Source organism: Mustela putorius, unplaced genomic scaffold (genome assembly GCF_011764305.1).
Source record: "Mustela putorius furo isolate JIRA1106 unplaced genomic scaffold, ASM1176430v1.1 tig00000997_pilon_pilon_pilon, whole genome shotgun sequence".
Lineage (NCBI taxonomy): Eukaryota > Metazoa > Chordata > Mammalia > Carnivora > Mustelidae > Mustela > Mustela putorius.
In genome coordinates this window covers 1,869,797-1,881,777 of record NW_025421527.1, presented here as the reverse complement: position 1 = coordinate 1,881,777, position 11,981 = coordinate 1,869,797, and the positions used below count along the sequence as shown (strand labels likewise).

General features: G+C 51.9%; 1 protein-coding gene across 1 annotated transcript in view; it reads left to right on the top strand.

Annotated features, from left to right (window-relative positions):
* The first annotated feature begins 4,463 nt into the window (after positions 1 to 4,463).
* ATP1A4 (ATPase Na+/K+ transporting subunit alpha 4) overlaps positions 4,464 to 11,981 on the top strand; it is a 29,193-nt gene continuing 21,675 nt past the window's right edge. The window contains exons 1-6 of the mRNA XM_004775837.2: positions 4,464 to 4,934; positions 5,072 to 5,131; positions 6,540 to 6,743; positions 7,468 to 7,581; positions 9,378 to 9,512; positions 9,770 to 9,887. Of these exons, the coding sequence (XP_004775894.1) occupies positions 4,782 to 4,934; positions 5,072 to 5,131; positions 6,540 to 6,743; positions 7,468 to 7,581; positions 9,378 to 9,512; positions 9,770 to 9,887 (784 nt within the window). The 5' untranslated portion in view covers positions 4,464 to 4,781. The remainder of the gene's footprint in view (positions 4,935 to 5,071; positions 5,132 to 6,539; positions 6,744 to 7,467; positions 7,582 to 9,377; positions 9,513 to 9,769; positions 9,888 to 11,981) is intronic.

Below are 11,981 nucleotides of genomic sequence, written 5' to 3'. Positions count from 1 at the left end.
CCCAAGAAACTGGACATTCAACTGACTGAGCCCCCCGGGGCGCGCCCAGCTTGGAAGGGCTGATTTCTGTTGTCAAAGTTTGCAGGACGCTGTGTTTCCGAATCAGGATCTCACTCGCCCTCCCCGTGGTTCCAGGGCCAGCCTCCTAGCCACACTCATACTCGCCGCAGCCCCAGGGACCGCCAGCCCGCCCACCGGGAGCCTGGTCAGCCCAGTGGTGCAGTGAACTGGGCGGGGGTGGTTTTGTGGAGGGAGCCAGGAATCCGTAGGTAATGAAGGTTAGAGCCGGAGGACTGGGCAGACCCAGGGAGCGGATTGCAACTTGGTGGGGGAAGGCTGGTAAGAAAAAAGGTACAAAGAAATCCATCAATCTGCTGGAGGGAGGGCTTAGCCCAAGGTGGAAGTCCCGCTGGAGGTCACGGCCAACCCCGGATCCAGGCAGAAATGCTTTCCGCGGCCTTTCCTTTTTATCTACGGAATAGGAAACGTGATGACTCATCAGAGACAGATGACAAGCTAAATATTCATAATGCTAAGAACGCAGCAAAAAATAGGAAAAAATGAGTAGATCACTATCAAAGGAAGACATCTGATACGAAATGAATTCAGAGAAGGAGACAGGCCTTGAGAGACTCTTAATCATAGGAAACAAACTGAAGGTTGCTACCGGGAGGGGCTGGGGACTGGGGTAGCTGGGGGACCCGCACTAAGGAAGGCACGTGAGGGAATGAGCGCTGGGTGTTTACGCAACCGAGGAGCCACTGACCTCTACCTCAGAAACTAATAATACGCTGTTTGTTAACTGATTTTTTAAAACATGAGTCTTCCAAAAGCCCTTAGACCCAGTGAACTCAGTGGAGAATGTTTTTTTCCAAATTCCTCAAAGACATCCTTATATTATTTCAACTGTATTAGGATATAAGGGAAAAAACTATATTGCCCAGCCTATTGTAGGAGACAAATACCGCTTTGATAGAATTTAATGAGATATGTCTATAATGAATGACCAGTACATCTCGGAATGCAAGTAACAGTATATTACATGGAAAACTAACAGCTAAGATTTACTAGAAAAAAGTGATTAGTCATTTCCAAAAAATGTTGAGAAAGGGATTGGTAAGATTCAACATCTATTCTGGATTAAAATGTTGGAGGAAAAAGCGTAGGGGAAGGGCCGTGATGCTAAGGAGAGAGGAGGGACACAGTACATCTGGAGAACTAGCACAGCAAACCACGCCAGAAGCGCTAGCAGCATCTGAAATCCCGAATTAGGAGTTCGTATCCAAATGGTCTAAATAAAGGGACAAACTAGATGAAATAAAAACGTATTTCTTTTTTGGTAAAGGAGATGTTAAATACCTTTAAAAAATCCGAGGAAGTCCTCCAAAACAAGGCAGCCACGATGACAAAACCTGGAAACAATGAGTTCAAAGGTACAGGGTAGGAGATACCAGTTCTTTCAAAATCCCACATATCCCTAAAATCAGTGAGATAGAAAATACAGCACCAACCGCTCCATCTACGACAGAGCCAAACCCGACTGCACTCAAGATGTCGCGCGCGTGACATGCGGCGTCTACTAAAGGAACTTGAAAGCACAAGGAGATCAACAAGACAAGCAGGAACACGGGAGAGCTGATCCCGCCTGCTGTCTGAGAGGTTGAACGGAGGAAGGAGCCGCAGAAGCTGCTCTAAAGACTCGATCTAATATCAAACCCTCCCCGTGTTCTCACAAAGCCTGGCCTGTTAGTTGTGACGTTTGGCGGCAGGACGGGTCGGGCAAGAGTCTAAGAATTTGTTGAATTATGAAACCCACGAGCAGACACCTGTGGGACTACCATATTGACCCTAACAGATTTTAAACCATGGCAGACCAAAGTGGCAATCATCAAGACCTTAAACATTAAGACAAAACCTGAAAGTTCATCATTCGTTCCACATACTCTTAGGAACTACTTGTGGACCAGCCACTCTGAGCTATTCTGGGAACTGGGTATGCGGCCGTGAAGAAGCCGGTCACGGTCACCGTCACGGTCATGGAGAAAATGACAATTAACAAGTCAACAGACAAGTGGGCGGATGGTTTCAGAAGGTGGGGAGTACAGCCAAGGTCACAGGGGTGGATTGAGGGCTGCATGTTGGGGTGTGAGGGAACGGTGGGGGGTGGAGGGTGTGGGGGTGGTGAGGGCTGAGGATGGGGGCTGGAGGGTGGGGCTGGGGGCTGAGGGGTAGGGGTGGGGCTGAGGGGTGGGACAGCTATATTGGGCTTGGAAACCAGAAGGCCTCTCTGAAGAGGTAGACCTTTGAGCTAAGATCTGTGGAACAGAATGGGGTTTCCAAAAATAATTTCAATCGATTCTCGGTCAGTTAAGTTGCTTTGTGGGGGGCGGGGGAGTACCTCCCATGTGCAAGGCTGGGCTGAGCGCTGTGCTCGCATAGATGACGCACAGATGAGCTGGGCGATTTTAACTTTGATTCGATCCTCGCTCCCAAGGGCTTTATGAGCCGCATTACACAAGAAGACTGGGGGATAAAGCTTGTACTGCATATGACAAGGGGCTCCTACAAATCCACGAGAATGAGAAAACAATGGGAATCTGGAAAAAAGCGTAAGAATAATTCGCACAAAGAAAAATCAAATCCAGAAAGCCCATTAACTCGGAGAAAAAATGCTCACCTAGACAATCCAAAATGCAAATTAAAACTATAAGATACCAAATTTCACTGACTACGATGGCGGAAATAAGAAAGATCAAAAGTCGTGTGATGCGAGCACACACTTGTCTCTCGTTGCTGGGACAGAGGCAGGAAGAGCCCTTTCTGAGAGCAGTCTGCCGGAGTCTTCTGAAACTTCAGATGAGAAGACCCTATGATTCAGCAACAGAAATCGCTTCCGCGGAAACTGAAGCTCCGGGGCGTACGTAAAGGGAGCTCTGTGGGACGTTGCTACTGCAGCGCTGTTTCTAATGAAGAAAAGGAGGGGCGCCTGGGTGGCTCAGTGGGTGAAGCCTCTGCCTTCGGCTCAGGTCATGATCTCAGGGTCCTGGGATCGAGCCCCGCGTCAGGCTCTCTGCTCGGCAGGCAGCCTGCTTCCTCCTCTCTCTCTGCCTGCCTCTCTGCCTGCTTGTAATCTCTGTCTTCCAAATAAATAATAAAATAAAAAAAGAAAAAGAAAAGGAAATTATCCTATAAATCCATGAGGGGGGGAATGACCAAGCAGCTCAGGGTCGTGGTGGAATCCGGAACCGGTCGCAGACATTACACACACAGCAGCGCAAACATGAAAGACTGACAATCAAAGGGCACGTGGATGATTCTCTACAGATTGAGAAGGAATCTTCTTCGAGATTCTATCTGTCTCAGCAGAGAAAAGCCTGGAAGGAGGTACACACACCGTCAACAACAGTAGCAGTGGGGAAGTGGGACTTCCAGTTTTTATTCTGTATGTTTTTAATAGAGAAGAAAAATCCAATCCGATCTAGTGAAAAAACAGATCATCATTGTCCCGGCGGGGAGGGAAAATCTCTATTTCTGAATAGAGAAGGAGCTTTGCGTCAGCAGCAAGATGATGTTTTCTGATGCGGTCGTATTTTGTTTTTTGTTTTTTGTTTTTTTCTTGGCGCAGGCGTACTTTTAAAACGCCAAATTCAAACACAGTGAAACAAATATCAGACAAGATCAGAAAGGGAAAGCGTCTGTGGCATGCGTCACGGAGAAATTCTATAAATGATAGAAATAGATGGCTGCTTCCGAGATCCATGTTGGAAGGACGCATTTCCACAGAAGACATAAATAAAATTAACATTATCAAAGCACTCACCGAGATGTCAGAGAAGGAGAACAGAAGAGAAAAATACATCCTATTAAGATGGGAAATACCATGCTGTCATACAGAAAAGCAGAGCTTTATTCTAAGAAGGGCTACACATTAAGCCACAAAAGAAACTAATCATAGTTCATTCAAGCTATTTCTTGAGCACATACTATATATACCAGACATTGTGCCTTACACAGAGCACTTCAATTTAATCCCAACTTTTGCCATCTTAGGTAGTCGGTATCCCCCTGACGAGGAAAAGGAGACACAGAGACGTTACATAACTTGCCCAAAGCCACGCAGCTTGTAAGCCTAAGAGGCAGGATTCAAACCCAGGACTGATTCAAACGCCCAAGATCTGACCTTTTCTGCTATGATCTCCTAAAACTAAAAGCTCAAGGTCAAGGGGGCGGAGAAGTGGGCTCAGTAAGGGCGTGCCCACACACAGGGCCTGCTTTATTTTTTCTGTCAGCTGCTGAGGGTCCCCGTGAGCCCTGGAAGCCAGCAGGACCCAGCGGGGACCGGGGTCCCGTCTGGCCCTCCGCCAATGTTCTCCCTGGGGCCGTCGCTTCTCCTGTGGAGAGGTGGGACTTCTGGACTCTGGGCCAGAACTGTCCTGAGGCCTTTGTGACCACAGCCCTGGGGGTTGCCGTGGCACCCACGGGGGCCTGGGCCAGGGGCCTCCTCCCCCCCCCGACCCACCCACTGGGCCCCCTCAGCATCCACACCTCCTGTGGGGCTGCCCTCACCTGTCCCTAGCCCTGGCTCAGCCTCTCCCTCCCTGGAGCCCACCTCTGGCCTCTGCTCTCCCCTGGCGCTGCCCCCCCTGGGCTTCCCTCCTCGCTCCGCTGGTCCTTCGGGTCCCCACCACCTGACTCCTCGGTGCCGCCCACCCCGCTTCTTCCGCTGGCCCTTGGCTCCCTTCCCGCCCGCTGAGCTGGGTCAGCCGCATCTAAGGAGGACCATGGGGCGCGGGGGGAAGAAGGGGACTGTGACCCCTCACGAGCAGAACCCCAGCCCAAGACCTAAAAAGGGGTCTAAGACTAGGATAAGAAGAAAAATGAAGAGGAAAAAAAAGAAGGCTGAAATGGAAGAGCTGAAGAAGGAGGTGGTCCTGGTGAGAGCCCCCGGCCGCGGCCGCGCTCCCCAGCCCGCAGCCCCCCTCCTGCCCGGAGACCACACCCAGGCTAGCCCCCCCCACCCCGGCCCCACCCCGTAACCACCCATCCCCCAAGGGCTCCCCTGTCCCCGCAGGAGGACCACAAGTTAACCTTGGAAGAGCTGAGCGCCAAGTACTCTGTGGACCTGACGATGGTGAGCAAGGCCACCGCTACCCGCCTCCCCCCACCCCCCACCCCCCACCCCGGGGCACCCGAACTTCCAGCTCAATGTTGTTACCCTTCCCTCCTCCCAGCCAAGTTCCCCCTCCCCCACACCTGCTCAGAAAGCCCAGCAGGGTACCCCCCAGAGTCCAGGGTCAGATGACAGAAAGGAGAAGGGGGTGGGGCAGCACCTCTCCAGTCCTGGTGGGGGGGGGGTACCCCCCTCCGCTTTCCTAAGTTCTCAAGACCCTAAAAAGCTTTCATGTATGTGAGTAAGATCTGTCCATGGCTACCATCTTCAACATTAAAACTGAGAAAATTAAAAAATTCTTCCTAATTCATTGAAAAACAAGAGTAAATACATTATATATTAGAATAAATAATATTCGTATGACAAATAACAGTTTTCCCAAATAAAAATTTAGGGGCGTTTGACATTTTTGCGAACCTCTTTAATGTCTAGCTTTTTAACAGAAGACAGCTGGATTCCCAGATCTGTTCAGGATTAAATCTGTCTCGATACCTGGCATGTAGCTCTTGGAACATTCCACCCTACACTAGAAAGCAAGAGCGGAAAAAGGCGAACCACGATTTAGCACTGTTGTGAAAATCGTCTGACCTTGTGGAGCCCCCGAAGGGGTCGAAGGGGTCTCGGAACCCCCTGAGCTCCCAGGCCACACTTTGAGAACCACTGGATTAACAGTAAAACCACACATTCCGACTATGACCCTTAGTGCTGTTGCTACTGTTACCACTAATACCAGGACCACAAGTAAAAACTTACAGGCCCTCAAAATAGAAGTTCTTAGCTCTGGACTTTCTTCACTGGAGGGGCTTTGTCTGGTAACCAGGGAGGCCCGCAGAAGGTTTGTCCTGTTTTCATTCAAGTTGTGCGTTTTTCAGGGGAAGCTGGGCGTGGCGGGTGGGGATACGGTTTGTTTTCTAATCCTCCAGTGGGTTCCACCATTGCTTTCAGTTAGAGGGAAAGGCAGGCTCCCGGGGAAATCTGTGCCTTCCTGTGTTGGGTTGGTATCCGAACTTCCCCCCCATGTCTAAGTTAACAAGCCCCAGTGTGACTGTCCCCATGGTATTGACGTAAGCTAGCGGACCCTAGCATCGGCTTGCGCGTGATCTCACGAACTGTGGACGGCTGCCTCTTAGGGTACGCGCTCCACAAGGGTGAAGACCCTTCCCACTCTGTCCTGCCACAGTACCGACCCAAGACAGGGCTTCCAAAGTCTTGTGAATCCGTCGCCATTCTGTGCCGCAAACTCTGGGAGACTTTCCAGGGCGATCTTTGGGGGGCTTCACTGGTCTCTAGACCGCCCCCACCTCCGCGGGGGACCCTAAATGGCACCTGTGAGCTTGGTGGCAGCTGCTGCTTCTTCCTCTCCACACAGGGCCTTAGCCCAGGGAAGGCGCTGCAAATCTTAAAACGAGATGGACCCAATGCACTTACCCCTCCCCCAACCACTTCAGAATGGATCAAATTCTGTAAACAGCTGTTCGGTGGCTTCTCTATCCTTCTGTGGATTGGTGCCATTCTCTGCTTCGTGGCCTACGGCATCCAGATACATTTCCACGAGGAGCCCACCAAGGACAACGTAAGTCTTTTCGGCTGCCCCGGCCAGCCCCGGCCGGCCCCGTCTCTGCTTGGCCCTGCCCTCTGCCCCTCGATAGCCTTGCACTCCTCAAGGCCTCTGGCCCGAATCCTCTGTACTCCCAGGATTTTCCAAGGGAGGCCTTGGTCCCTCCTGGTTTTCGTCTCGCCTTTCACCTAACAATCTCCTGACTCAGTTCCCCGAGAGCCATGGTTCCACCGGAAACGTGCTCTGCTTTGATCTCAACTCTGTCTTCCTGACTGACCATCAAAGCGCTCCGCAGCCCCTTTCTCTTGCCAGCATTTTCATCTCCTCATCTCCTTTCTCCCAGGCTCCCTCCCTGGCCCTACCCCTACCCCCCAGGCCATGAATAGCTTTCCTGGATGTTTGCTGGATCCCGCTGGCCCTCACCCAAGCTCAGGCTCTCCCTCAGCCCCTGGCTGTTACCCTTGCAAGTGGGTTTTCTCTTTCTTTTCTTTTCTTTTTTTTTTTTAAGATTTTATTTATTTATTTGACAGATGACAAGTAGGCAGAGAGGCAGGCAGAGGAGGGGAGGGAGGAAGCAGGCTCCCCGCTGAGCAGAGAGCCTGATGCGGGGCTCAATCCCAGGACCCTGAGATCACGAGCTGACCCAAAGGCAGAGGCTTAACCCACTACAAGCGGATTTTCTGAGGGTGAAGAGGAAGGAAAAGACATCCTGATGAGCCCTCTGTTTCCCTGCCCCCAGCTGTACCTGGGCAGCGTCCTGGCCATCGTGGTCATCATCACGGGCTGCTTCTCCTACTACCAGGAGGCCAAGAGCTCCAAGATCATGGAGTCCTTCAGAAAAATGGTGCCGCAGGTAGGCTTACTATGGAGGATCTAGTGAGAGGGGTGTAGAATGTGGCCGAACACACACTTTTGGAGTCTCCGGAAAATTACGCCCTACGATGCGTGAACTGAGTGAGGGTGGTGATGAGTGTGGGGCTCCCCAGGTTTTACTGGGTCAGACCTTAAAAGCACCCTGAGAAAGACTCGGCATCACCTATGAAGCAGTCTGGTCCAGCCAGCATAATCTGAATGGGAGGAACATAATCTGAAGCTCCAAAGGAGAACATTCTAGTAAAAGCTGGGGAGGTACAGAGCAGGTTGGAGAAGCCGGATTCTTCAAATGTCGATGACCTTAACGACAAAGAAGGGCGCCGTCTGGGCGGCTCAGTTAAGCGTCTGACCCCTTCAGCTCAGGTCATGATCTCAGGGTCAAGCCTGGCCCTGGGCTCGGCACGGGGGGGTGGAGTGTGCTTGGGATTCTCTCTCGCCCTCTCTCTCTGCACCGCACCCCCCCACCTCAAGCGTGACTCTGTCTCTCTGTGTTAAAAAAAAAAAAAAAAAAAAAACAGCTGTGAGAATGTTCTAGATTACAGGGGGCTAAAGAGGCCCCCTGTCATGCAGGGCCCCCTGAAACGCAACACGAGACAGAATCCTGTGCCTCAGGAGAAAATAATGTGCCAAAGGACATACAGGGACCTGACGAGACCGGGATACAGACAGTAGAGGACAGGATGGTGTCAAAGCGAAATCCACCGAAATCAGTAACTGTGTTGTGGGTACTAACATACTCGTTCTTGGGACGTGCACACTGAAGGACGCAGGATAGATGCTCAGGACGTATGTCACCTCCCCTCAGATGGTGCAGGCAAAGAAGTTTCACGCACATGCATATGTGCAGACAGTGACCAAAGGACAAAGCAAACGCGGTTCAAGGTCAACAGGTGAATCTGGGTACGGGTTATACAGGTATTCTTGGTACAATTTTTAAGCTCGCCACTTTGCTGAACGTTTAGATTATTTTCTACTAAGAAGGTACGTTTAAGCATCTGGAAATAATAGGACAGCAGAAGGATCTCTCTAGGCACACAGCAGGAAAGCTGGAAAGGAGCAGGCACCAGAATTTCCCGACAGCACCGTCATGTTCTAGTGTCACAGCCCAGGATCTCTTCCCTTCGGTGTCAACATGAATTAATTCCTCCCTTGCGTGAGAGTTCAGGCAGGGGATGATGCTTTGGTAAAATAAAGTAGGATTTGGAGACCATTCGTTAGCTTTGGCTGCCTAACAAGCCACCCAAACTTTGTGGCTCCAAAACAACAGACAGAGCAGTTCCCACACTTCTATGGGGGGTCTGTTCTGATCTGGCCTGGGCTGAGGGGTGCTGGACGGTCTCAGATGACGTCATACCAGTGTCTGGCGATGGCTGGCTGAGATGGCTGTGACAGCGGGGCCTTTCTCCTCCCGACCTCTCTTCCTCCAGCAGCTAGCTCAGGCTGGACCGCCATGGTGGTAGAGGGGTTCCCAGTGACGACAGGGCAAGCCCCCACTTTTTAAGTCTCTGCTTACCTTACGTTTCTAATGTCTTATGAGCCAAAGCCAGTAAGGATGGAGAGACAGACCCCCATCTCTTAGACAGAGGGTCATCAGAGCCATCTGCAAGCACAGGGGTGGCAAAAATTTGCAATCTGCCAAAGAGACCTTCAAGGGTGATGCGGTGAGTGAGCGCGTAAGGAAGGGCGTCGGCGGAAGGCGACCGGGCACAGGAGCGCAGGAGCGGGTACAGGGGAAGCAGGAAGCTTTGGAAATGATCCTGCGCCGTCTTCCCACAGCAAGCTCTGGTGATTCGAGGAGGAGAGAAGATGCAGATCAACGTGGAGGACGTGGTGGTGGGAGATCTGGTAGAAGTCAAGGGCGGAGACCGAATCCCGGCGGACATCCGGCTCATCTATTCCCAGGGATGTAAGGTGAGGGGGTGCGGGAAGCGCCGTGAGGCGGCCAAGCACTGTCCTGGGGCGGCCTCAGGCACTGAGCTGGAATCCATGAAAGAAAGCTTGGTCAGAACCTCAAGGTTTGAGGCTGGAGACAACAGGTGCTGGTGTGTGTGTGTTTCTCCCCGCGTGCCACGAATGGGACGCTGGGGGCGGACAAAGACATGCCATCTTTGTAAAGGAATCTTTCTTCCCATGCTCACTCTTTCGGTCCCTCCTCCCTCCCCTCCCAGGTGGACAACTCGTCCTTGACCGGAGAGTCCGAGCCCCAGACCCGCTCCCCCGAGTTCACCCACGAGAACCCTCTGGAGACCCGCAACATCTGCTTCTTCTCCACCAACTGTGTGGAAGGTGAGCATTGCGTCGTAAGTAGCCTAGTTTCAGAAGCAGAGATGGAAACAAAGATTTCGAGAACTCTCTGTCTTCGAAATGAGTAGGTGAGTAACAGCTGGTGAACGGTCTAGGTCCTCCCATCACTCTGGTGAAGGGTCAAAGCCACCATCTCCGCGTGGGCACCGTGATGATACTGAGTCGCTGTCTCATAGGTTGTTCCGTGGATTCCATGAGCTCACACGTATACGACGCTTGGCGCAAAGCCTGACACGCGGAAGTGCGCTGTGATCGTCAGCTCGTATTAGTCTGGCCAGTGAGTGGACTGGGCTCTAGAAGTTGAAAATAGCATGGAAAGGCAGAAAATTACCCAGCCCTGCGGGGCAGCCTCCTTCTGAGAGGAGGCCCACTTGTCACTGTTCCAGGGAGGTACTGGCGTTGGAAATTAGAGTTCACCAGAAGTCCCCCCTCACACTTGGGCTTTGCCCCTAGAATCTAAGGTACCTTTGAAGGGGGAGGCAGTTCTGGCCAAGGTGGTACTGATGAGCTCAGTCTCGCGTCAAACCGCCCCACACTTTAGGAGGCCAGCAAGGCTCTCTGAAACACACAGGAAAGCCACTATTCACGCTTAAGAATAAATGTTTGGGTATCCAAGAAACAGCTTTTTTTTTTTTTTTTTAAATTCAACGCCTCACTTGTGCCAAATGTTACAGACGTGTCTGAGTCTCACGACACGACACAACAGACATTAGCTCTATTTTGCACGTGGAGAGCTCAAAGAAATGAAAGGCAGTATCCAAGAGCTCAAGTCAGCAGGAGAGAGAGACTCGGGGATTCTGGGGCGAGTCCGTCCCCCAAAGCCCGTGCTCTTTCCACAGACCCTTATCTGGTCTGTGAGCCCTCCGGTCATGAAGTTATTTATTTAAGTTTAAAATATCTTAAAAGATTTTTTTAAAAAATACTTTAAAATAAAATAAAGCTGAAGAAGAATCCAACCAGAAAATAAAATATATATTGAAAAAAATTTTTTTTTAATTTTGATTGGACAGAAAGAGGCAGGTTAGCAAGCTTCTTTCAGAAACACTAGATTTGTATTATTAAATTTTAGGGGAAAGTTTTGCTCACATTTGTCCTTCCCAGGCAGGTTTTTGGTCAGCAAAGTGTATTCAGGCAAGGGGAGGAAAGTGGGTGGTGACATCCCTCTCCAGAAACAAGGGTCCGGCCGGGATGGAGGGGGCCTTAGTCGAAGACCAGAAGGACATGAGATGTGGCCGAGGGCGCGGAGCTAGGTCGAAGGAGCTCCTGACTCTGAACCGAGGAACGTCTGCGCACTTTGCAAACGAGGAGCCGCCTCTAACCTTTCTCCCAGACCCTCTCCTCCTACTTTCAGGGCCGGTGGGGCTGCGGATACAGACGTCTGTCTTTGGGTTCTCACGCATCTCCATGGGGCCGGAGCTGTCTCCCTGGCCATGTACAGCAGCACGGAGGCATCAGTCTGGCCTGGGGTACGGGAGGCTGCCCGTGGCCTTGACTTTCCCCTGGCTGACACCCACCCATCTTGTCTCCAGACACGTGGGATTCGATACTAGATCCTGCCTCTCTGCGCCTAGGGAAACCCATGAAGGAGTAAAAAGGAAGAACTAGACCAAACCCTGGCACGAAATAGATCCAGGCAGTGGCATAGTCCAGCCCCGCCCCAAACCCCAAACCTTCTCAGCACCTCTCGGTTACCGTAGTGTCTTCGCCAAGCCTCCGTGAACGCCTCCGGAGGGCAGCCCTCCGGCGGGCAGCAGGTGGGGAGCCCATCTGCAGATGGCCTCGCAGAGGGGCGGCTCCTCCCCAGAACCCCACCTGCCATCTGGGCGGGACCCCGCTCTCAGACTCCCACAGCAGGAGGCCACCCCGGAAACAGCGTTTGTGGGTGCTGTCGGAGTAGAACCCCCCCAGCCCAGTCCCACATGGGAAGAAACGAGAGAAGCCAACACTGGCGTGCCTACGATGTGCGCATTCCCGTTCTAGGCTCCTTGAATACCCTTTACTGTGCCCCTGGTTCCTCCATGCCTCCATCCCCTTCTCAGAGCCCAGGCAGCCGGAGGGTCGGCACGCACGGAGCCC